This window comes from Centrocercus urophasianus, unplaced genomic scaffold (assembly GCF_019232065.1).
Source record: "Centrocercus urophasianus isolate 14NV4802_14NV808 unplaced genomic scaffold, USGS_Curo_1.0 seq_10, whole genome shotgun sequence".
NCBI classification, from domain to species: Eukaryota; Metazoa; Chordata; class Aves; order Galliformes; family Phasianidae; genus Centrocercus; species Centrocercus urophasianus.
In genome coordinates this window covers 59,148,151-59,171,547 of record NW_024884142.1, presented here as the reverse complement: position 1 = coordinate 59,171,547, position 23,397 = coordinate 59,148,151, and the positions used below count along the sequence as shown (strand labels likewise).

The 23,397-nt window shown below is 42.5% G+C and overlaps 1 protein-coding gene across 2 annotated transcripts in view; it reads left to right on the top strand.

Annotated features, from left to right (window-relative positions):
- Nucleotides 1-2,291: 2,291 nt before the first annotated feature.
- AGPAT4 (1-acylglycerol-3-phosphate O-acyltransferase 4) overlaps nucleotides 2,292-23,397 on the top strand; it is a 69,357-nt gene continuing 48,251 nt past the window's right edge. The window contains exons 1-2 of one of the 2 annotated variants that reach the window (XM_042828497.1): nucleotides 2,292-2,351; nucleotides 17,023-17,253. In XM_042828497.1, coding sequence (XP_042684431.1) covers nucleotides 17,076-17,253 — 178 coding nt within the window. In that variant the 5' untranslated portion in view covers nucleotides 2,292-2,351; nucleotides 17,023-17,075. Of the gene's footprint in view, nucleotides 2,352-4,094; nucleotides 4,115-17,022; nucleotides 17,254-23,397 lie in introns of those variants that run through there. The other variant, XM_042828493.1, reaches the window with a different exon arrangement.

Here is a 23,397-nt window from a genome sequence, read left to right as displayed (position 1 = left end):
AACAAGAAGCCAGATTTTTATTATAATTTCTCAGAAAAGGAGGAATGTAAAAATAGTCAGCTGCAGAGATTTTGTTCTCAAAGCCAGATCAGAAAAGATATATGGGTACAACAACATTTAGTACCAGATGCCTGATTTCTGAATACTTGGCTCATTAAAAACGAAATACCTAGATCCTGAAGGAGATGCCTTCAACTAAAACCCAGAAAATCTGTATGTGTAGCACACGAAACTGCTTAAAATAGCTAATAGGGGGTGCTTAGCTGAATTACACACTACCTCGCTTTGGGATTACAATCTCATCTCCCTACCTAGAAGTGCCCCTTCCTAGGATGTGTATGCAGTATCAGCCTTTCACAGCCTTCATGGATGTGCAAATACCCTTTACTAATCCTCAGTAGTTAGACCACTACTAGCCTGAGTATGTTAGTGAGCTGGATTCAGTGCTTCCATGTCCGAATGGTGCAAGTGTGCTAAATCTTGGCCTCCTTCAAGAGTGCATGTATTCACCAAGAAGAATCTTACAAAGCCCTCAGGTCACTGTCAGGTCTTAACAGCCCAGACCAGCCTCATGTGAGACCTCCACTCACATGCTCTGCCCTCAGAAATTGGGCCCATTTAAGTTCAGGTCTGGACATTAAGCTTCTGCATGAGCTATGTAGGAGGTGGATGCACTGTCAGTTCTGTCTCTGGCCTTGTTTCCTGACTGAACCCATGTTGCAACCTTGACCCTCTGACCTCATCTCCTAGTAAGACTGCCTGAACAAACTGCACCATTTATTGCTTCTTCAGGAGGTCATCAGCAGAACCTGCTCCCTGCACTGTGCTCTGGCTGACAAAGTTACTGCTAGTGCTGTGGTCAGCTCTCTGATCCAGACTTGTCCTCCTTTGTGCAACTGCCTTGCCCTTTCTGCTCTCTGATAGATACAGCATCTTGCCCTTCCCATGTGTGGCCTTCTTAGATGGGATGCTTCCCTGTAACTTGGTACTCAGTGTGCTCCTGGAACAAGCTAGAAGTCTTGCTTATATCCTTCTTTTGCCTCTCCATAAGCAACTTTGAATCACAGAATCCTTAGAGTTGGAAGGGACCCTTAAAGGCCACCTTGTCCAAAACCCTGCTGTGAACAGGGATGCTTACAGCTAGATCAGATTGCTCAGAGCCCTGTCCAGCCTGACACTGGATGTCTTCAGGTATCCACCTCTCCAGGCTGCAGCGTCTGATGCATGGACTCAGATGTGAATGATCCAAATCATTTATTACAAGTTCTCACATAACTTATATTCCTTCATAAGTTTTCTAGCTTTCCAATCCACCTTTACATGTCAACAGAGCACTCTACAAAACATTCTTCAACTGCTCATGCAGGTGCTTATCCAATCAGAGCCATGAGATGTTCTTTCTTCTTCTAGAGATGTCCTTGGTTCTCATGCTGTTTATCTTGCTCCACAGCTGTTGCTCTGAGCAGTTTTTCCTGTATTCCCACACCAGGCAGCCTGTCCCAGTGCCTCACCACCCCTATTGTAAAAAAGAAACTTCTTATCTCCAGTCTAAACTTCTGTGCTTTAGCGATGGCTTGAAGTATTTAAAAAATAGTTTTCTACATTCAGGATGAATAGGGATGCTGTATGGCTGCTATGGACCAGGATGTCATAGATCATGACAGCGCACTCCAGCCCCAGCGTAAATGCACGACCTGCGGAGCTGACAACGCAGCCCGCAATGACGCGTCATCCCCGGCACGATCGCCTTCTGATACTCTGGGTATTTAACAGACGCGGTTCTTGCTGTTCCCTATTCAGGAAGCCACGTGCGACTCCACAGCCAAAGCCGAGCAGCAAACGTTTGTGCTCCCGCAGGCGGCGATCACAGCGCGTCAGGATACCCGCTGCTCGTTTGCATGGCTACCACTTGCATCTCATGGTGTCCAGGCGGATCAGCCGCTATTCTATTCCCCAATTTCTCTCTTAAGCGGCAGATGCACACAGGTGCCCTTCATCTCGCAGCCCGTCCCCAGACGGCCCGCATGCCGCCACAGCCCAGCCCGCCCCATCTCTGCCCCATTGCCAAGGCTCAGCCCGGCGTTCCGTCTCAGAGCCATCCCAAAGCAGACAACCCGCGGCGGGGGGAGAAGTCGCCCCCGGGTCGGGGAGGAAGTGACATGGCGGCGGAGAGGGAAGGCGAGGGGGCCAGGGAGCCGCCCGGCGGGTGGAGCCAGGCAGCCCCGCCCGAGCCCGCCGCCTCCCGGCGCGTGCAAACTAGTGGCAGTTGGCGAGCCGCGGCTCGGCTCGGCGCGGTGCCGCCCGCTCTCGGCGCCTCAGCGCGCGCCCATGCCCAGGCTCGGCGGCGCCAGGTACGTGCTCTTTCCCTGGCGGCCGGAGGGCTCCTCAGGTGCGGGGCTGCGCCTCTCGAGCCGGCTGGCGCCCGGTTTGGAAACAAACAACAAAGAGCCGTCTTCCCCAACCCATCAGCGCCGGCGGCCGGGCGGGGTATGGGAGTGTGTGCGCGGGGCGAGGCGCGGCGGGAAGCGGGCTGCGGCCACGAGTTCCTCGGTTCATCCCCCACCCGCTGCCGCCGCCGGCCGCGCCGTGTCTGCCGCCCAGAATCTTCCGGCGCCTCGCGCCGCCCCGGGGTTTCCGTGGAAACGGGAGGAGAGCGGCGGCCTCACCCCGGCGGGACGCTGCAGCCCGGCCGGGTGGGGGGTTGGGGGAGCGTCCCCTTTCCTCCATCCGTCCTGTCGTCCCGTGTCGGCGCGGCGGGGTTGGTTAGGGAAACGGGCGGGGGTGGTGGTGGTAGTGGGCGCACAGCCCGGCTCGGCCGCAGGCACAGGTAGCGGGGCTGGTTGATGTGAGCTGAGGCGTGGCGAGCGCCGGGGGACGCAGGACGGGAGCCCCTGCCTGGCAGCGCGCTCGCCTGTAGAGCTCTGCTGCCTTCCTGAGGAGGCTTCGGTTGAGGGAAACAATGGCTACGACCGAACCGAGTGTTGTGGCTAATAGCAGGCGTGGGGGGAGCTCCGAGGAAGGGTTGTGAAGCTAAGATGCAACCCCCTGTACAATTTTCTCACCAAGTGTGTGCGTTTAGGGCTGAAAAGAGGACAGAATAAAGAATCTGCTTAAACGATGTCATGTAGAAGGTTTGGGTCATTATCATACGTTCCTAAGTTATAACTATTTCAGTGCTACGTGTAGAGCTCTAGGAGCGATGTGCCTTACGCAGGTGTTTGTGTGGGACAGCGTAACCTTGTTGCTACATGGAAACCGAAACTCTTTGCAAATGGGAGGATACAAGAAGCTCCCTCTCATCCCTACCCTCTCCCAAAAAATCCCATGAGTGCTTCAGTACAAACAGCCGTGCAGCCAGCCCGGGGAGCTGTATGGACACTCATAGCCTCAGCTGCTGATAACCACTTCTCCCTGAGAGTGAGTTGCAAGGAGCTAAAAGCTGGCGGAGTGGGGAAGCAGTAGGTGTGCGGAGCAATGTAAGCTCAAGGCTACGGCCTTCTTTCTTCACTAACTTCTCACATGGATATTAACAGCACTTTAAACACACACTAATTGGCTTGTAATATGCTAGGGCTGCCTTTGCATAAATGCTGACTGCAGTGAGTTGATGTGCTGTAAATGTTTGCTGTCATTTACTGCCCAGCAACTTTCTCTAGCCGTTTGTGACAGATACAATGCTGCGTTTTTCCAAATACATTCTGCTGTACTGTGGATTTATGTTCATTGTAGGAATTTTTTATAAATTTATGCATAGCTTTGCTTTTTCCTTTTAATGTTCTACATAACAATGCCTGAATAAGCTGTATCTAAAAATGAAATGGTAGCAGCGTGTTACAGAAGAAAGAGGGCCAGAATTCACGTGAAAAAATATATCTGAAAATATGCCTGCAATGAACAGAGGAGGCATTGTAAGCTGTTGGTGGGTAAAAGTTACTCTTTAGCAAAGTTTGGTTGTATTGTTGGTAAGCATTTAAATAACAGATATTAGTACGTCCTTCCCAAGAAGCTGTAAGCATTGTATTTTCTGACTGGAGAAACTGCACAGAGGGGACAGTGCTGGCCCGGAGGGGATAGGGCCAGGAGCAGCACCTCGTCATGCAGTTCTTGAGACCCAGTAAGTGTTGGTTTGGGGGACAAATCTTGCTCTGTGCAGCCAAAATTGGGAGGCAGTGAAACTGAGTTCAGCTTCTCAGGAAGGAGCCGTGCTTTCTTGAGGTGATGGTTGTGCATCATTTACAGCTTAACATAACTATTGCAACATAAAGAAGAAAGGCTGCCTTGGGAATCCAATGGCTGTACTCTGTCCTGCTGAAAAGACGTGGTTTATTGTCTTGCTTTGTAAACCTTGATTTTGTATATTGCTGAAAGGTGAAGGCTGGGAAGAGTGCCCTGGAAATCTCCGCAACCTAGGCAGGTACTGTTATGACTCTGCGAGGGCTAGCAAATGTCATTCTCGCACGTGTGTCTGCAGCCCTTAGGACTTGTATTAGTAATGTTGGTCTTTAAGAAGTCAAATGTGTGCTGCTTGATGTAGACGAATACTTCCCTAACCAGCTGCATCACCACTGTGTTTGCTTGTATATCCTGAGAAGGGTGAAGAGGAACAAGAGAGCAGCAATGCATTTTAGTGCACTGTGCATATCCTTTAGTCAGGGAAAGCTTTTGCAGCTGTGGATCTCCTTAATTGGAGAGGACTTTATACGGGGCAGCAGTCTCCCCAGGTGTGTTTCTTTAGCTCGGTGGGATGCATTAGGTTTGTCTGTAAGAAAGGAATGTGACTGAAGAGCAGTACCTGTATGCTCACTTGGTTTCAGCACTGGTGCTGGGCAGCTGATAGTGTCTTTTTCTCGACTGCTTCTGGTGAGGGCTGGCTTTCCGTAGCTATTTGGTTTCAGGGGTTTGGGGAAGTGTTTCCAGCAGTCTGTTGTTCAGTCGCCATTCACATCTTGCTGTTGCTATTACCCTTATCACCTCTGACTAATGCTCCTGTGCTTCCCAGAAACTGCTGAATCATTTCATTTTCTTGCCTTTTTTTTTTTTTTTTTTTTTTTTTTTTTTCTCTCCTTATTCCCCTTTCCTCCTCCAGTGCCTCAGAGTGGAGATGTGGTGGGGTCAAGGTGAGGTCAGAAAAAGAGGAAATGGAAATGAGTGAGAATAACTATGTTCTGGTGCAAGGACAGTGATGCTGTAAAGTCTGCTTTTAGATAATGCCAGGAAAAGATAATGGCCGTAGTGGTTTTCCTGAAAGGGAGCACGAGGAGTAATAGGGGCTGGATGGGGAGGGCCAACAGCTGTAGTGAACCCACACTGGGAGATGCTGGGTTGTGCCCTGGTAACAGTTGTCTGCTCTTTGATTTGAACTTAATCTTCTTACTTCTACAACTCCGCTTTCGCCTTCAGCTCTTTTGTGTGCTTTGTTAAGCTCTTAGTGGCACGGTGTAACACAGAAGTCATTTTCTGTTGCTTGCAAATGAACTGACCTGGCTTGAGGTTTTTGCTGTAGCATAGATAACAGGAACAGGGAAAGGCAATTAACTAGTTCTAGGCTGGAAGGAAGTCAGAGATCACCGAGAGAAGGTTTACTTGCCAGAAGTTCAAGAGCTGCAGGCAGAGACTCGCATTGTGCTCTCATGTACATGTGTGATTGTTTACTGTATCTCCAAATTTTTGGACAAATATGTCAGAATATGACATTAATTGCTTTTTTTTTCTGATCAACAAAACCAAATTTCAGTTGTATATCTCCAGCAGGGTCCAGGTGAATGGGAAGGCTTGCCTGTACAGATTCAGTAGACAGATCGTGCAATCTTTTTTTGTCTCTCAGAGAACAGAGGGACACCTAACTGAAAGCTCGTTTTTAGAGGCAGGAAAAAAAAAAAATCTTTGGGGGAAATCCATACATAGAAATTGCGTGTGATTACACAAAAGGACTACTGTGTGAAAGTCAATCATGTCCCAGTTCTGCTTCTTTCTCTGGGCTCTTTCTTCATGTATCATTGTTTTTCTCTTATTTCCCAAAGTGCTGAAAAGCATGGTAATACTGTTATTGCAGATGCTACTTTGCACTTCTGGAAGCTCTCCGTGTAGCAGCTGACTCTTGAAATAAAATTGAGATTTTTCCACTTTGCCACTTTTGGGTGGTTTGTCAAGGGTTAACAGTGCTTTAGTTGATTTTATGGTTCTGTGGATATGTTTAGACAGTGCTGAAGCTTGCACAGACATTTAGTTTCTTTTCTTTTCTTTGATCTAATACTAGTGAAAACTACACTGAAAACAATTCAGTAACATCGGTGTCACGAAATCAACAGGCGCTAGGCAGCAGGGATACCGCTGTCTTCCCACAACCAGCAAATGTAAAACAAGCATCTAGAGGAGAAAAGTAATTGAAAGAGACTGTCCTGTCTTGTCACCTAATGGTGGCAGGCACAATAAGGTTATAAATAAGCAGAAGGATAACGAGGAGTGTATGGATCCCAAATTCATTGAGCCTTTATAGTGTTGCTGCCTAGTTTTCACATGGATATGCATAATCCTCTGAGTGCGTGCATAAGTACTGCATTTCTTCTGACCTGTGAAAAAAGAGCTTCATTCCGAAATGAAGCCTTGTGAAACTGTCCTATGTTCATTTGAAATTACCAGGACAAAGGCTCAAAGCCAGGCATTTAAAAGGGTTTAGGCACCTGAAGTTGTGCAGAGAAAATCCAGGTTAGCTGTTGATGTACTTTATTTCCTTCCTAGAAAGTTTGTAAAAAATGCTACTGGATTCTTACCAGAACGTTTAGGAACTGTAACATCTTGGCACACCTGCAAGTCAATGCAGGTCAAGTAAATGCACCATTGCCAAATCATTTTGCTGGAAGTCTACGGTGGCTTTGACTAGCTGTAACTTTAAGTGCTGAGAATACATTGATTAATTATATGACACTTGGCAGTTTCTGGAGGATAATGTTTTCCAAATAACAAGAACGAGCAAAGCTTGTCGAGAGATTTCTTTTGGCTTCAGCAGGATTTGAATGAGGACCAAAATGAAACTTCCTTTTGTTATTGGACTCGATAAAGCCCATGTCTGTGATAAAGGCTTTTATTCTCTGAAGTTCTCTGATTATATCAGTCTTCTAGGGGACTGATGACAAGGGGAGGATGAGGAGTCTGGTTAAGTTCTGAGTTCACTGTGTAGCAAAACAGTTATGAAGCATATGTCTTTGAGGCAGAGATAAGTGAAAATTGATGCAGAGTATGACCACTGAAGCATGCATAAAAAGCAGTCACCATTATTTATTTGTTGTTTTGTTGTGTTGGTCTTCTTTTTTTTTTAACCTGGGATCTGAATGTCTGATTGCTTGGTGTGGAGGTGCAGCTGAGCCTTTTGCTGATGCTAGCATATTTTTTTCTTGGGAGGGGAACATGCAAAAAAAAAAAAAAGAAAATCTCAGCTGTAAGACCCAAGTGTTTCTAAGTATTGGGTGTTACCTCTGTGAGGTAGAAGTTGCTTTTCTTGGAACAGTGCATCTGGATGCTTCCCTGCTGCATGCATGGAAAATACAATAAAGAAGTATTTTCCTGTGCTTGCTATGGGTTACATCTTGTGCATGCATCGCCATTTCAGTTGTAGTATGTGATTTTCATAAAGGAGAAATTCATATTCTTCAGTGTCATGTGCTAGCATACAGCCACATTTAATTAATACTTGGAGGTGAACAAAGATAAGTCCTCTTAAGCAGAAGATTTCCTTTTTTTTTTTTTTTTAGCGTTTCTTCAGTATTCAAAGAGCATATTAATGAATACTTTCTCATATTAATTAAAAACATGCAAATGGATTAGTTGAAAGATCCAGTTCTTCAAAATCACTGTCAGAAAAAGAAAAAAATCCAGCCAACCTAACAGCTCACTGAAGTTGTAATCAGGTGGATGGCACTTTCCATTTCCAGCACTCCTAATTGCATCTTGTGATTTGTCCTGGATGTTTTTGGATCCCCTCACAAAAGAGGTCTGAGCTATTCCCTCATAGCCCTGCGAGGAGGAAGCACAGTGGGTGCTGCGAGAGGGGGAGAAGGTGGTGCTCTCTTGCTTTAATTTCTTCTTGGATACAAACAGTGACAGAGATTTGCATTTGTTGTGTGCGTGTGTGCACAATGCTATCAATTTGGTATGGAAGATGTACCTTCTAGTTTATGGTACAGCTCCATCTAAATTGCTATATACTTGATTCCTATTTCTTGAGGAACAGAAAAATGGAGGGAAAATAGAGGCCATTAGGTGAGTACACACATCCTAGTTTGAGCAGTCTGCATTTATACTTTTTACAGTATCTTTTGCTCTGAAGATCCCAGGCATGTTGGGTGCATCCTTTTCCTCTCTGTCATGCATACCTGGCCTGTCAGAAACTGTTGAAGGGAAGATGGAGCACAGGCAAGAAGGCAATTAAAGGAGGATGGACCCTGGAAACCTGGCAGGTCATGGTTCTGAAGTTGGTTCTGCCATGTGACTGTCAGGCTTTGCAATAGCCTTGTGAGCTCCCAGTGTCTAAGATGAGAGTAGCAAGGTAGATCTTATCAGGCCTGCTGAATAACTGGAATTATTCCTGGACCCATCCGCTCCTTCAACCTGAAATGAGTAACAAAAATCTGCAGTATTTTCTAATCCTATTAGTAAGGAATTTGATCTTCAGTATGTACAAATGGAGTTGCTCCAAGTCCATTGTGAGTGGACGCAGAACTTCTCTGCCTGCATAAAACAGTGTGTTAGTGGTGTCTGCTGCTGACCTGAAGTTAAAGGTAATAATTTTGTAGTCTTCTTAATTACCTAACTAGGGGTAAGAACTGGAATATTAAAGCTTTAAACTAATGGTGTGAACTGTGTTTCATTGGTGCCTTGCACCTAAAGCTGGTTTGGATGCAGGGCAAGGATTTCGTCTCTCAAGAGCATAGGCAGTTCCTGTACCTCGCACTAGCCCTTGTGGTGTTGTGGATGTGATTTACAGTCCTTTGAAAAGACAGCAGTGATCAGTGTTAGGCAAGGAAAAAAATCGTGAGTCTTCATAGAAGAGGTTTCCCATGAAGAGTGGTCCTAGCACTTTTTTTTTAAGTTAACCCTGGTTTAATGCAAGCTACTGAATGCGCCTTTGTCTGTTGTCTCCAGCCCCCACCATCCCACTTCTTCTAGCTCTTTTAAAAAACTTTTTTGTAATAAGCATTGTAGAACTTGCTAGCTACTCTTGTGCTGGATCTATTCCTGAAACACAGAGCTTGTGAAGTGTGCCCTTGATGCTGGGTAAGTGCCACGATGCAAGTGGCAACATTCCGCTCTCCTGGCCCTCCCATTTTCTTAATTTCTAATTTGTTAGTTTTCTGTGCATGTAAGCAGTGTTATGGGTCTGACCACTGAGATATTTCCCACAGGCTGTGTGCTGTCCCTCAGGTAGGGAATTGCCTCATGTGCCTCATACAGCACCTTGAGTGTTCTGTGCAAGTTCATTAATTAGGACAAAAGCATATGTACATGCGTATTTATATATATAAAATATATTAATAGATACACTATGTCTATATACATAGTATATATGAGAGAAGGATGGGTTTGCTGCAGACATTCAGATCCTCTCGTTTGAGCCTCTGGTACTTTGGCAGGAAGCTGATCACTCACCAAAGTGTATTAGTAGAAGTGTGTTTTGAGGGTTTTGCATATTTATTTGTTTTTGCAGGAGGAGAGTGCCAGATAACAATAATACACGGTCCTAGTTACCTTTGACAAAGCACTTAATGTTGCCTATGGTGACTCACGATTGAGTATGATGTTGGCCGCAAGTACATGATACAGATACTTGTTCTGGACTCTGTGTTGTTCACCTCAGTTACATCTGAAGAACTGTCCAGGTCACTTACATCTGTCACACAGTCTAGTTCACACCCTGCCTAGATTCTTACGTATTTTCTTGTAAGATTGTGTTTATTGTTTAGTTCTGCTCTCTTGCTCAATTCCTAAATTTGGCCAATGTTTACACTGCCTTGTTGTCGGGACACGTAGCTTGTTGGATTGGTGGATGTAGAGAAAGTAAGAGGAATCGGGGGAACTCTGTGGTATACAGAACTGAACTCTGATAGAGTCCTTCAGCTCTTAAGTATCTTCATGCAGCTCTTTCTTTTAGTTTTTCCCGAGGAAACAGCAGACAGTTGTGATTTTCAGAAATACGTGTTTTGTAAATTATTAAAATTCAGGAGCTTGGGTGGGAAACTGCTGAAGAGCAACTCTTGGCATACAGGAAAGAAGCAGCTTGCCTTCTACTGCCATTTTTGTGGATGTCCTATCCTGCACCCCAGATGACTGCTGTGCTTCACCCAGCCACATTTTTTTGAGAATTTCTTTAAAGGCTTGGAGAAGAAGTGCTTAACTTCAAGGAGTTTACTCTTATCAAATAAATGCTTCCCTCAACATTAAGCTCTGCTGACCCTATGTTCCCTAATCTCAGCACCCCCAGGAGTTCTAGATTGCCCAACTTTAGATTTAAGCCCAGGTCCCTTTGGTGCCCTCTTTCAGCTTCCTCCTCCGTGAATATTTAATTCTCCTGGAAGAAGAAGCAAGATTGAGCTGCTGTTCACCTAAACTTGGCAGTCGCTCTCTGTCTTGCCCTCCCTTTTCTGCACTGTGCATGCCTCTCCCAAATAGCCAGCGTCCCCTTGTATGATTCCTTTCCATGCAGTAAGGGGGCAAGCCCTGAGGCTGTCAAGGCAAACTGCAGTGTTTTACAAGCAGACAATATGCAAGCAGGGATAAAGAACTCATATTCTGGCAGGCTTGAAGGGCTGGCATGGCTGTCTTGCACTGACATTAGTTGACAGCAGGAAGAAAATAGAAAGGGGGGAAAAGCCTGGGTTACTTTTGTTTCTTTAGTTTGGACTCTGTTATGCTAATTGTCTCTGTGCTTAATAGAAGATAAATTAAAAATTCAGTTTTATAGTATGTTGACTTCACAGTGATGGCTAAAGTCCACCACACTGCTCATTCACTCCCCCTTCTCAAAGCAGTAAGGGAGAAAGTAGGATGCGAAGAAGTTCAAGGGTTAAGATGAGGGCAAAGAGATCATTCAGCTGTTACTGTCATGGAGTAAACAGACTCAGTATAGGGTGATTAATATAATTTATTACCTAACTGACTAGAGCAGTGAGAACTGAAAGTGAATTAAAGACTTCTCCCTCCCTGCCCTCTGTCTCCCCCCATTCACCCTCTTCTACCTCTTCCCTCTGAGCAGTACAGGGGAACAGGGATTGGGGGCTGTGGTCAATCAGTCAAGTTCTGTCTCTGCCACTCCCGCAGGCTGCAGCTTTCCAAGCGCAGCCTCAGCGCAGCTCTATACCGCAGGGCATATCCTTCAGGACTGCAGTGGTCTCCACAGGCTTCAACCTGGGGCTTCAACTTGTGGGCTGCAGTTCCTTTAGGCCTTATCTACTGCTGTGCTGTGGGCTCCTCCGTGGCTGCATGTGGAGATCTGCTCTGCATGGTGCCCATAGGCTGCTCCACCGTGGGTACTTCTGGGCTCTGCTCATAGAGGCCTCCCCACCACTGCCAAAATCTTGCTGCGTGAAGCCAATACATATGTCAAGTCTCTAAGCTGGAAATCCTGAAACTTGCTGGTAGATAATATTCATTCTTCAGCCTTTAAAACAGCCAAATGGAGTGATTTCTCCTTTGCAGCTGTGCAGGTTACAAAACAAGCAGTGTAGGAACATGTGACCTCTAAGGAAAGCTGAAAAGCTTTCTGGAGTTCCTGTAAGCGTAGGGAAAAGGTGTTACGTATGCTGAAATGTTTCCCCACTCTGAGACTCTCGGAAGAGGTGATACTTTGGTAGTTGCCTTTGGGGGAGAGGGAGAAGCGATTCAAACCTTGATTAAGCATGAGGCACATAGGTAACTCTTCAGACTCTTTTTTTTTTTTTTTTTTGCCATGGCATGTATAGATGCATACCCCTTGAATGCAAATACACCTGTGGACACAGCCTTGCTGTTTGCTGACTTTTGATGCTCACTGACAGGAGGAGCACAAGGGCTTCCTGTGGCTGCCTTGCCTATACATTCCATATACAGAAACAGTGTTTAGATGAACTCTGATATGAAATACAATGCCACTATCTCTGCTGTTCTGATGGCAATTGAAAGGCACTTAGAGGCCATTCAGAAACTGCAGTAATTTGACCTGTGCTTACTCTTCTCTATCCGAGAATCTGATTTAGACAAGAAAATACAAGAATAGGCGTCATCATTGTATGCTTGTTTTTCCTTAACTTGCAGGAGAGCATTAAGTTTTAAGTGTTAGCACTTTATCAAACAGTAGACATGGGCAAAAACCTTTGTGTGGGCTTGAAATATGCTTTTCTGAAAAGAACCATTTCCAATGCTGTCCTGCCGATAGTTGTAAGTATATACAATATTAGCTTAGCCCAGATGCCAGTGGGAATAAATTTTGAACAAGGTGGGTGATAGTTCTCAGCTTGTTCTCATGCTTTCTATGAAAGTGCAAACAGTTTCGTTCTTTAAGATGAGCCCTAGTTGTAGTCTGAAATCTCTTGCAGACTTTGAAGCACTACGCGGTGTTCTTAATTGGCAGCAGCCTCTGCCAGAAGAGAGATGTTCACCTTGTTTATCACTAGTGTAATGTCTTGCCTTTTCTGTTTCCTTCTGACCATTTTTTTCCAAGCAGAAGGGAATGGAGAGATTAGTTGAAGTAGAAAACATAGTGGACCTTGCTGAAGAATGGAACTAGGGGAAGAATTGGAGAGAACGAGTGATCATGGAATCTTCTTTTAAACCTAATTTATGACCTTTTAATCACATGAATAGATGCTTGTTGACTTGTTCCCAAGACAGACATTTGAGGTTTGAGTCTTTTGTTTTGTATCCAACTTAAAACTGTTATTAAAGAACATTCCTATCTGTTTTTGATGCGCTGGCTGGCCATTTTCTTCGAACTTATTTTAAGGGGTGTCTGATAGAAGAGAGCTTCTTGGCAGCAATCTGATCTTAATAGCTTCTGAGAAAATGCATCAATTGCCCTTTTTGTTTTATAGAAGATTGATGTAATTTTCAGCTATTATCTATAAGGAAATCAGTGTAGTTTATTAAGCTAGCATCATGGATTAAGAATTAAAGAGCTCATACTTTTATCACTTAGACCAGTGTGACACTGATGTTACCCATGAGGAACTTGAGTAAGGCTGAGCACATGGGAACTCTGTGAACTCTTTCTCTGAACTCTTAGAAAGCAAGCTTTTAGATCTCTGTCAAGATCAGGCTTGATTCTTGAAAATTAATTTTCAGCTACTATATAGCCTGTGCAAAGAATGAGCTGCTTTTCTTGGAGTATGAGTAATGGAAATAGTCCTGTCATATTGAAACAAATCTTATAAAGAAGAAGTTTGTGTGAGCAAATAAAACACTGAGCTAGCGCTATGTAGGAAAAATAAATTTCATTTAATCAGAGGAGAAAACTAATCTCTAGTCACATTTGCTTCTCAGAAAACTAAAATACCAGCAATGTCTCTAGTGTCGTCTTCTTTTCTGGCAAGTTAGATTACGTTCATTTCAGTGGTGCTGCTTAAGTAGTTTTAGTTTGCTAAAACATTTCATGGAAGCTTTACAGAATTGAAATGTCATGTCTGAAGTATGAAAATGAGGAAGAAACGAGTTTTAAATATTCCACCGTGGCTTCATCAAACAATAAGGCAGAAAATACCTTTTATCACAGTCAGCTCATCAGTGTCTCTTTCAATTCTGTGAAGCTTTTTTTATAGACTTAACATGAAGTAAATGATGCACATAAAATACAAGATTTTAATGTAGTTTAACCACTGTTGCAGGGATAAAAGCAAACTGATCTACTAGCGTTCTGGTGAGTTCTTCCTCCTCACTGACTCTGTCAGTCAACTGCTTTTCCTCTTCTAATACTGTCAATCAACTGCTTACTGCTGAAGAATTTTGTTGATCTTATCAAATAGTGAGTTTCCAGGTCTCCACTGTAAGCAGGCCATGCTTTCATGGGTGGTTCTTTGGATACATTCTCTTCTGATCTTTGTGAATTAAACAGGCTAACTAGCACAAAAAGCTTTTGATCAGTTTTAACCAAGGACAGTAGGGTAAAACAAATCATTGTAGTTTCAGGCATTTTGCAGTCTTTTAAACCATCCATTTGTAAGCCACTGTTTTCTTTAAATCTAACAGTTTTATTTAAATGATCTAATCCTGATACTCAATAAAGTAATATAGTCTGAACTAGAGATTTTTTTAAATTTATTTTTCACTGTATACTTATTCAAAACATTGTTCTACTACTGTTAATTTTTTCCCTCTATTAGGTATTTGATTCTATCCTGATAGTGTGAGACAAAGGGCTCCAGAATGAATCATTAGAATGATTCCTACTAGACAACGTTTCTCATTCTATTTAACTTTCAGCAAAAACAAGGTGTTCAGGCAAAGCCATGCTAATAAATTGCCTGCCATCCGAAGAAGCATATCTGTAGCACACAGTTGGTCAAAGCTTGAAAAGTTTTTTACAAGTATAATGACAGTGCTTACTACTACAATGAACACAGGCCTGCTCTGCAATTCTGAGCTACAGATGGTGTCTGCTTTGATATTGAATAGTACGGCAAGATAAAGGGAACGGTGTCTGTAATACACAAAGGACACATTTTAACTACTAATAATAGGCTTGGGACTGCCATAAACACTTTATATAAATTATCCTACAGCACAGATTCTCTTTCTTAATTTTAGCTTCATCTTCCTTGCGGTTGAAAACCTGGCTGAATATCTTCCTGTTGCTTTGTAGCAGTTCTTGTGTGTAAGCATATTCTTGTAGTAAGCATAGTCAGCAAGGACAGTAAAACAAATGTTTCAGGACACTGATTTAGACTCACTGCTTCACATAATGCAGTCTTCTATAAACTAGAAGGATGGGCATTAAGATTTTTTTATCAGTTAATTCCCTGGGCTGCTGACAGCTGCTGTTTTGTTATTGCCTGTGATTGGCATATTCGGAAATATTGTCTCAGGGCTTCCTTCCTGGGCAAACTCCCCTGTGCCTCACAAGGAGAAATGGTTTAGGAAGGGAGCAGCCTGGCAGCACCTCCTCCTTAACCACATTCGAAAGACGAGGGTATTGATTACTGAGAGATCATGACTTAGTGTTTTTTCTCCTAGCAAGTGGTAGTGATGGCTGCAGAGGTTCAGTATGGTTTTTGACAGGCTGGTATGCTTGGAAAGAAGACATTTCCTCTGGATTCTCAGCTGCTAAGGTTGGATCGTTCATTTCCAAAATTGTACAGACCTTTTGAAGTAACCTAAGAGCCGGTTTTCTGGAAACACTGCTGGGTCAGGGGTTAGTGCTGCTGTTGATGTTTCCTTTCTGGGTTTATGGAGAACAACTGTTAGAATTACAGTGTCAAGGAATAATTGAACAAATTGTATATACTGTGCACAGTCAAGCTTTTGTTCTTCTGCCAAAATCAACTGGTATTTGGATGGAACGAGGGAACAAGCTAGTAAAGCCGGAAACTGCTGCTACCTCTTGGTTTGGGAGCATGGTTAGAACAGCACAGAAGAAAGCAAAAATTCTAACATAAAGCTGCGAACCTTGTATTTATTTTCAATAGACAAGAATGAAGTGGGTGTGTACAGAAGCTTTTGTTTGTTTGTGACAACTTTATGTGAATGAAATGAGTCATTCTCTTCTGCCGTGGGACAGAAAACTTCTGGATTTTTATCCTCTTCTGATAACACTGGAGTCTTAGTCTGTGTGCATACTGAGGAATACTGCTCAGAATCAGTAGAGTTACTCGTGTGCCTATCATTAGTGTACGTCTCTGTTTTCTGGAGTGGAAACACACACATAGTGGTGTATGTGTATGTGCATTTAAAGACCCTTTCTTGATTATGCATGGGATATAACTAAGAAAAGTGACACCATGAAGTATATTTCAATTTTTATTTATTTATGTTTAGTTTAAAACTGTGCATGTGATAAAGAATTACTCTGGGTTGCGCTGAAGTCATGGGACCTCTGATACATTGGATGTTTTTCCTAAATCAAGTAAAAGAAGAAAACTTTGTTCTTCCCCCTGCTAGTACTGTACACTTGTAGTTAAGCTTCCTGGTTTGCCAGTTTCTTTTAAATAAGGTTGGACAGAAATCTCACAGTATCAATCATTAGACAAATGTGGCTTAAAAAATAAAAGCCAGCAGTGTTTTGGACTTCCGTATGTATACACAAGTAAAGTAAACCTTTCAGTAAAGTTATCTGAAAGTAAATAGTCCCAAATAGAATGAAAGTTGGAAACACCTTTTTAGAGTGTTGCATTGAATAGCCATGTGAGGTTACCTAGACTCACACACACACAAAATCGTTTATAAAAACGCAGAAGGTAATGTGGGCCCCCCTTGTTTGTGTGAAATGTATGGAATAGTCCTGAAAGGGAAATAAATTTCAGGTTAAAAAAATAGCAAACGTTGAAGAGAGGCCATGGGTCCATAATAAAGAAGTATCCTGTGGGTGTGATAGAAGTCTCAGCAGTTCTTTGGGTAAAGTATCATTAACACTAGCAAGCTTTTGTTGAAACGGCACGCTTTGAGACTTGCAAATTTTGGAGCTGCTCTTAAATATAGCAGAGGCCACAGCATGTGTCTTATAAAGTACTGGCAATTCAAAATGTAAGTGGATGTTTTGCTCATTTTTTCAGCGGTGAAGGCCTGAAAGTGGAGCATTACACTGCATGGAATGGAGTCGCATGCCCTTGTGTCTTGTACAATTAGAATTGAAATGTGAAAATTTGTTTCCAAAGCCAAATGTGAATTGATACAGTAATATGATGTTCTCTTTCCATGCTTACTCTTGGAAGTATTTTAATCAGGCCTTATTCTAAATAAAGACATTAAGTTTCATTCAGATATTTAAATGTACAGTATGACATCTGTATTAATCTGTTTGTGGAAACAAATGCACTCTGTAACTGCTGATACTATTTGATTTTGCAGGTTGTCGTCTGAATTTTGTGTCTGAAGGTACCCTCTTGCTTTCTCAGCAAATCATGGACATCGTTGGCTTTCTGAAGTCTCAGTTCATTTGCCACCTGCTGATCTGCTACATATTTATAGTGTCAGGACTGATCATTAACTTCATTCAACTCTTTACGCTTATACTTTGGCCAATCAACAAGCAACTGTTCAGGAGGATCAACTGCAGGCTGGCTTACTGCATTTCAAGCCGTAAGATTTTGGTTTTGTTTTGTTTCAAGCTATTTTCATATTTTGTCTTGAGGGAATTGTTTAAAAAAAAAATCTGAAATGATTGTCAAAGTAACATATGTAAAGATCATTACTGCTTCCTACAGCGCTTGCGTTTGTGTGGAGAGGTGTTTGCATTGTTGGAATATACTGTTCTGCTGAAATGTTTTGTTCTTTGATATTGGGATACTTGCTTGACTCAGGATAATGAAGAAAGACTGCCTCTCATTTGACTATCCATCATGTTTCATTAAGCCAAATGAGAAATATTGAGCAAATAACAGCATAACTCAGTGACATGTACTGTTTGTAGGTTTGCATTGCTAACAAGTCATTTCCAATAGCACTTTCAATCTCTTTATTATGCGTGATTTTGTTTTTGATCTTTGTAAAACTTACGTATGTGAATGCTATTCAGAAATAGGAAATAATTTTTTAAAAAAGAACAGTGATTCAATGTTGATTTCTTAAGCCACTTGTAAACTGTTTGCTTGAATAAGCGTTTCAGGCCTTAAGCTGCATCTCAGTGTACTCAGTATAAGCATGTAGTTCACAACGTACAGTACAACAGGTAGCCTCTAAGTGTTGAAAGAAATGGGAGTCTCTAGAGGAGTAGATAGCATATGCTCAGGATATAAACTGTAGAAAGACCAAATCTGTGCAGCTGCTGAGAGTCGTGACAACTCACTGACTGTTGACTAATTGTTCCAGTATGAAGATTGAGCATCAGAGCATCTCAGTGATATCACTATGCTTATAGACTTGTTTCTGAAGAGCTATGGCTCCAGCAATGATTTATTGTAACATCTGTCTTCAACATAATAACTATCAACTTACAGCAGAGTGCAGTCTCACCAGAAGCTGTTAACAAATACAGAAGTGTCCCTTGTCTAGTAGTTATGTATGCTGTTAAATGTGTCCATGTTCCAGAGTAACTGATCCAGGCCTTTCTGAAACTTGAAAGTGGATTCTAAAACAAACTGTTGAAAATTGCATGCTTTATTAGGCTCCCTAAAGATGATCTGAATATAATGTTACTGTCAATGGGAGTAAGTTATGGGTGGTTTCATATGAAGAAAACAGCTATCCAAGACAACGATTAAGAGCTGTGTTGCAGGAGTATAGCATAATGGTTTCCTCCACGCTACTTAGTCACTACTAGGAACCTGAGAAGGAGGAAGCATTGTTAATGATTGTAATTAACCACTTAAGGGAGAAATCTGCCACATATCTCGAGCTGGAGGCTGTTGGAGATTATTTGTCTCTCATCAGTGAGTCTGCCATGCAACTCGTCAAGGCATTACTTTTCAAACAGACTTTTGATTCAGATTTCAAAGCTGCATCAGGACCTATGAGCCCAAATAAATTGCAGGTACTGTTTTATTATTTCTATGATAAAGAGACAATTGTCATAAAGGAATTTCACATTTGTTGTCCATGTGTATGTCCCTGAAGTAGTGAGTTTGCAAGTAGTATTTGTTCTGATGTATAAACAGTGCCATGAATGTGGCCAAATTTTTACTTTTTTTCTGGTGGCACAGAATATGTTTGAAGCCATGGAATGTAGGAAACAGCATGCGTAAATTTTCCTTTAGGGCAAAGGCAGGTTTTTATAGCTATATTATTTTTAATGCAGTACCTTCTGCCCCATTCAGCCATTTGGCTACTTGATGGAGAGACATCAGACTTGCGAGTCTTCAGGCTGAAGCCTTTAGCTGCCCTCAGCATAGTCTCATCTGTATCTGAGGCCGGTCACTATGTAAATACGAGCATGTAATACTGCATGCTTGCCCTTGGTTGGGAGGATGGCTTTTTATTCAGGGTTGTTAATCTAGTCTTCAGTCTTCACTGAAAACAGGTTGTGTTGTGAGATTTTTGCCTCATCATGCTCAGAATAGACTAGCTTAAGGATAAAGACAGTTATTTGAGCTGTACAGCACAGCTTTGCAAAGTGGCAAATGATTCACCTTTATCTGAGTGATGTTTGAAAAGGGGAATGTGACACATCATTAAAATAGGTATTTGAAAGAGCTGCAGTAGATCAGTTAGTCAAAACTGATGTGTTTTTGTAGTAGTGTATGTGTAATATAATGACTTTCGTGGGGCATTGGTGTGCTGATGAACACGTAACATAAAAAGTATTTGAGATTCTGAAACTTAGCCATGGAGAACATACAGACTCTTATGCATTGCAGTGGGGGTATGCATCACATTGCCTTCAGTGGCTGTTAAATCCTGAATCAGTAAGTTAACCCAACTGTTGGAGCTGGAAGAGAGCATTTCACCCTTGACACCATGCCCTTGGAAAGTATTCTTGTATTTTGAACAGTGGTGAAGTTTTCTTCTGTCCCTTTTCTTCCTTTCTCATTTCTACTATGGGAATGTAGTAATCTCATTTGTGCAAGTGCAATGTCTGCTATCATACTGAATACAGGAAATTAGTCTGTTCTTCTGGTGAATGCCTTTTCCTCACTACGGTAGTTCAGCCTGAGTTGGAGATGCTTGCATATCTGCTTATCTGAATTAAGTCAGACTAGCTCAAATAAGTGTATTCATGCTGTAAGAAGGCCACATGGAATAACTGTGGTTTGATAGTTGGAGACATAGCTGTGTGAGCTGCTGCTTCTCCAGTGTGAATATGACCGTATCATGCTGACTGACAACCCAGCAGGCTAATGTGATATAGTATAAACTACTGCTTATTGATTAGAGTTAGAAAAGAAGTAAAAACTTGGTATCCAGTTTGAATTTATAGTATTTATTACTTGGTAATTTATTACTTGGTATCCAGTTTGAATTTATTGTATATATAGAAAGGATTTACTAGAGCAGCAACTTGGTTTTAATGGAAGGGAACAGAACTGCACACAGTTGACTCCATTACTGAAGGTGTCTTCAAAACAACTGTGAATTGTGACTTGGTCAGACAAGGAGAGTTTAGCTTCTGTTCTGACCTAATTTATTATGTTTTAGAGATGGGGATACTTTCTGACACCATTATTATTGGCATCAATATACTGAAAAATATTGGTTCCATTAAATAGGCTGTGGTTTTTTGGTGGGGTTGGTTGGTTTGTTTTGAAGTGGCATTTTATGAAATTGGAACTGGTGAAAAGTTCTTAGTTGCACATTGGAAGCTTTGTTCGGTCTCCTTGCTCTTCAAATGGTGACTGTTCATCAGACTGTAATTTAGGTTGCTTTTAGAAGTCCAAGTTACTTTCTGTGTTTTACTGCAAATAAACTCTCTTTTTTTATCCATTAACTCCTTTGACAGCTATCTGCAAGGGAGTGGTTAGCTGTAGTCTTCTTTACCCTGTATGCCTCAGTACATACAGGGGAATGTTAGTTGCGGAGAGTGGATAAATTCAGCTAGCCAAGAGGAAAACTTATTTATTTTTTTGTCAGTGTTGCACTTGAGAAGTGCCAAGAGTTGCACAACTTCTGTTATATTTCAAATGTAAGAAAAAAGAAGACCTTTAGGCTTAGAAACTTTCAGTCAGTGTTTTCTAGCTCCCAGTGTGTATTCACTGACTGATTCAATTATCTGTTAACCCGCTTTTGTAAAGTGTCAGCCCTGATAACTTCTTCCTGATACTGAACTCTGCAAAGTGCAGCACTAGTGGGGAAATCGAATGCTGCAAACCTGTGCAAGATGGTAATAAAATAAGTGCATTTGGAAAGTGGTGTTGGAATGCAGGTTAGGCAAGCAATCAGTATTTTTTTTCTATTTTTAAATAATTTAGGGGCACTTTGTCCTCAGTCTCTTCTTCCAAAAAATGGAGAGCTAAGGATTATGCTGAGGAAGAAAGTGCGGAATGCATCACAGTTCTTGCTGATGATTGTAGTTAAATTGGGAGAGATGAGAATACATTTGCCTCCTTGTTATCTGGGGAAAGCAAACCACGCACAGCTCTTCTGCACTAGCAGAAGAGAACTGTGAAGTTGGCCAAGCTTGTCGAGAGAGCAGGTTATCTTGGCTGTAGTGCTACGTGTGCACATGGCTGTGTGGCTTGTGGAGGCAGTGGGAGAATGACTTGTATATCCAGTACTAGTTTGTGTTTCGTAGGCTGATGCCGTGCTACTGCCGGGTGAGCAGAGTATGCTGGGCACCTGTTGGCTATATGGGACATAACTGCTGAGTGCTGAGACTGAGACATACACGTTGGATGAATGGCTTCTTTAATGGTGTTGGATGTGCTTATTCAGGAGTGTATTTGGCTATGAGTGAAGCAGCAGTTGATAACTTGTCCTCTTGCTGCCTCTGTCTTGGTGGAAAATTAGCTTCTCCTATTGAGAAGCAGCCTGTGCTCCTCACTTGAGTGGCTAACTGGCCTTCCACTGACTCTCAGCCCAAGATGAACTTTGCACTGCATAAACAGAAGATCTGCCAATGAGAGTATGACTGTGTGGAAGGATGCGTAAGGGTTTTAAAAACAATTGTCTTTGCTTCTAATTTGCCTTTATAAATTAATTATAGTAGTACTAATAGCTGTTCTTGTGCTTTGAAAAGGATGTTATTACACCTCTGGGTAAAGTTACAGTGTGTTGGCTGCAGTTTGTAAATCCCTCTGAGGGGAAGGCCCTTCTTTGCATGCAAATGGGCACCCCCTGATGCCTGCTTACAGACTGCAGAGAAAACAAGATGGAAATTGATTCTTCTTATAACTGAGCTTTCTAGAAACAAAATCAGGTGAAACCAAGAACTGCTTCAGGCTCATCATCTTAGCTGATTGTTATGAAACAGTGAAATTAATTCCTCCCACATACAGCTGTAAGCATCACAGTACAAGAAATGGGCATCCAGATGAGGATGTGTGATAGTACCGAGGCCATGTTAATCCTCACGTTTTTATTTGATGGCATGCGTTCCCAGTGCCCACATAAAGGCCTGGACGCAGTACTCCAGATGGGGCCTCACAAGAGCTGAGTAGAGGGGGACAATCACCTCCTTCTCCCTGCTGCCACCCCTTTTTTAATCCAGAGCACAGATGGCTTTCCGGGCTGCAAGCACACACTGCTGGCTCATGTCCAGCTTCTCCTTCACAGGACCCCCAAGTCCTCTGCAGGGATGCTCTCAAGAAGAACTTCCCCCAGTTTGTATAAACTTGGATTGCCCTGACCCAAGTGTAGCACCCTGCACTTGGCCTTTTTGAACTTCATTAGGAGGATGAGTGGGCTGGATGATCTTAGAGGTCTATTCCAACCTTCATAGTTCTATGATCCGAGTCACAGCACAGAATGAGGCATTAATGTTTACAAGTTGCTTGAGTTGTTGCCTTACTAAGGGTGAATATTACACGTCTTGTCTTGGGGTTTGCTGTCAGTTGGCTACATCTCTTACTTTTCTGCTCCCTTTTGAGCAGTGTGCAGCACTAGAAGCACATACCACGGTGTTTCTCCCTCTCTCAAAAGCATTAAAATCACATAGGAACGTATTTTGGAGTAGATTTTTAGGCTCTTTGTACATCAAGGATTTCAGCAGCTGGTGCAGTGATGTCTTACTCATTTTGTGCAGGAATTTTTTGAAACTAGTGGGAAACAATATTTCCTTTCAGCAATTGTTTGAGGTCTTTCATTGTGATTCTTGAGTGGAAAGAGCTTCTGACTGCACGTGCTTGGTACTCCCCCATGACAAGATAGTTTGTGACTTGTTTGCAAACATGTTAAATCTTCTTACTTGTGGATTATATTGTTTTCTCGCTTCAGAGACTGTTGTTAAGGTAGCAAGGTCTTGTTGGGCATTCTAAATGTGTGTTGCTGAATATCCTACATCCGTCTTGTAGAAATTTTTTCTTAAACATGCTTTTTTCAACATAGTATTCAGAATTCTGAACACTTTAATGCTGGATAAAGAGGGAAATGAAAGTGTATGCAAGACAGTTCTTTAGTCTGCTTGGGCTTGGGAGAGGCAGTTATTATTTTGCCAGACCCATTTTGGTCATTGCTGAAACAATGTTCAAAGCAAAATGAGAAACCACAAAGAGAGAGATAATGAAGATTACTGTCTAATTGTTTGTGGGTAGGTTGTTTTATTCTTCTGTTAGCCCACTTTTATTGATACTCTTAAGTTGTATGCTCTTTCTGTACTCAGACTACATTAGGGTGCCGAAAGCAAACATTTGTGTT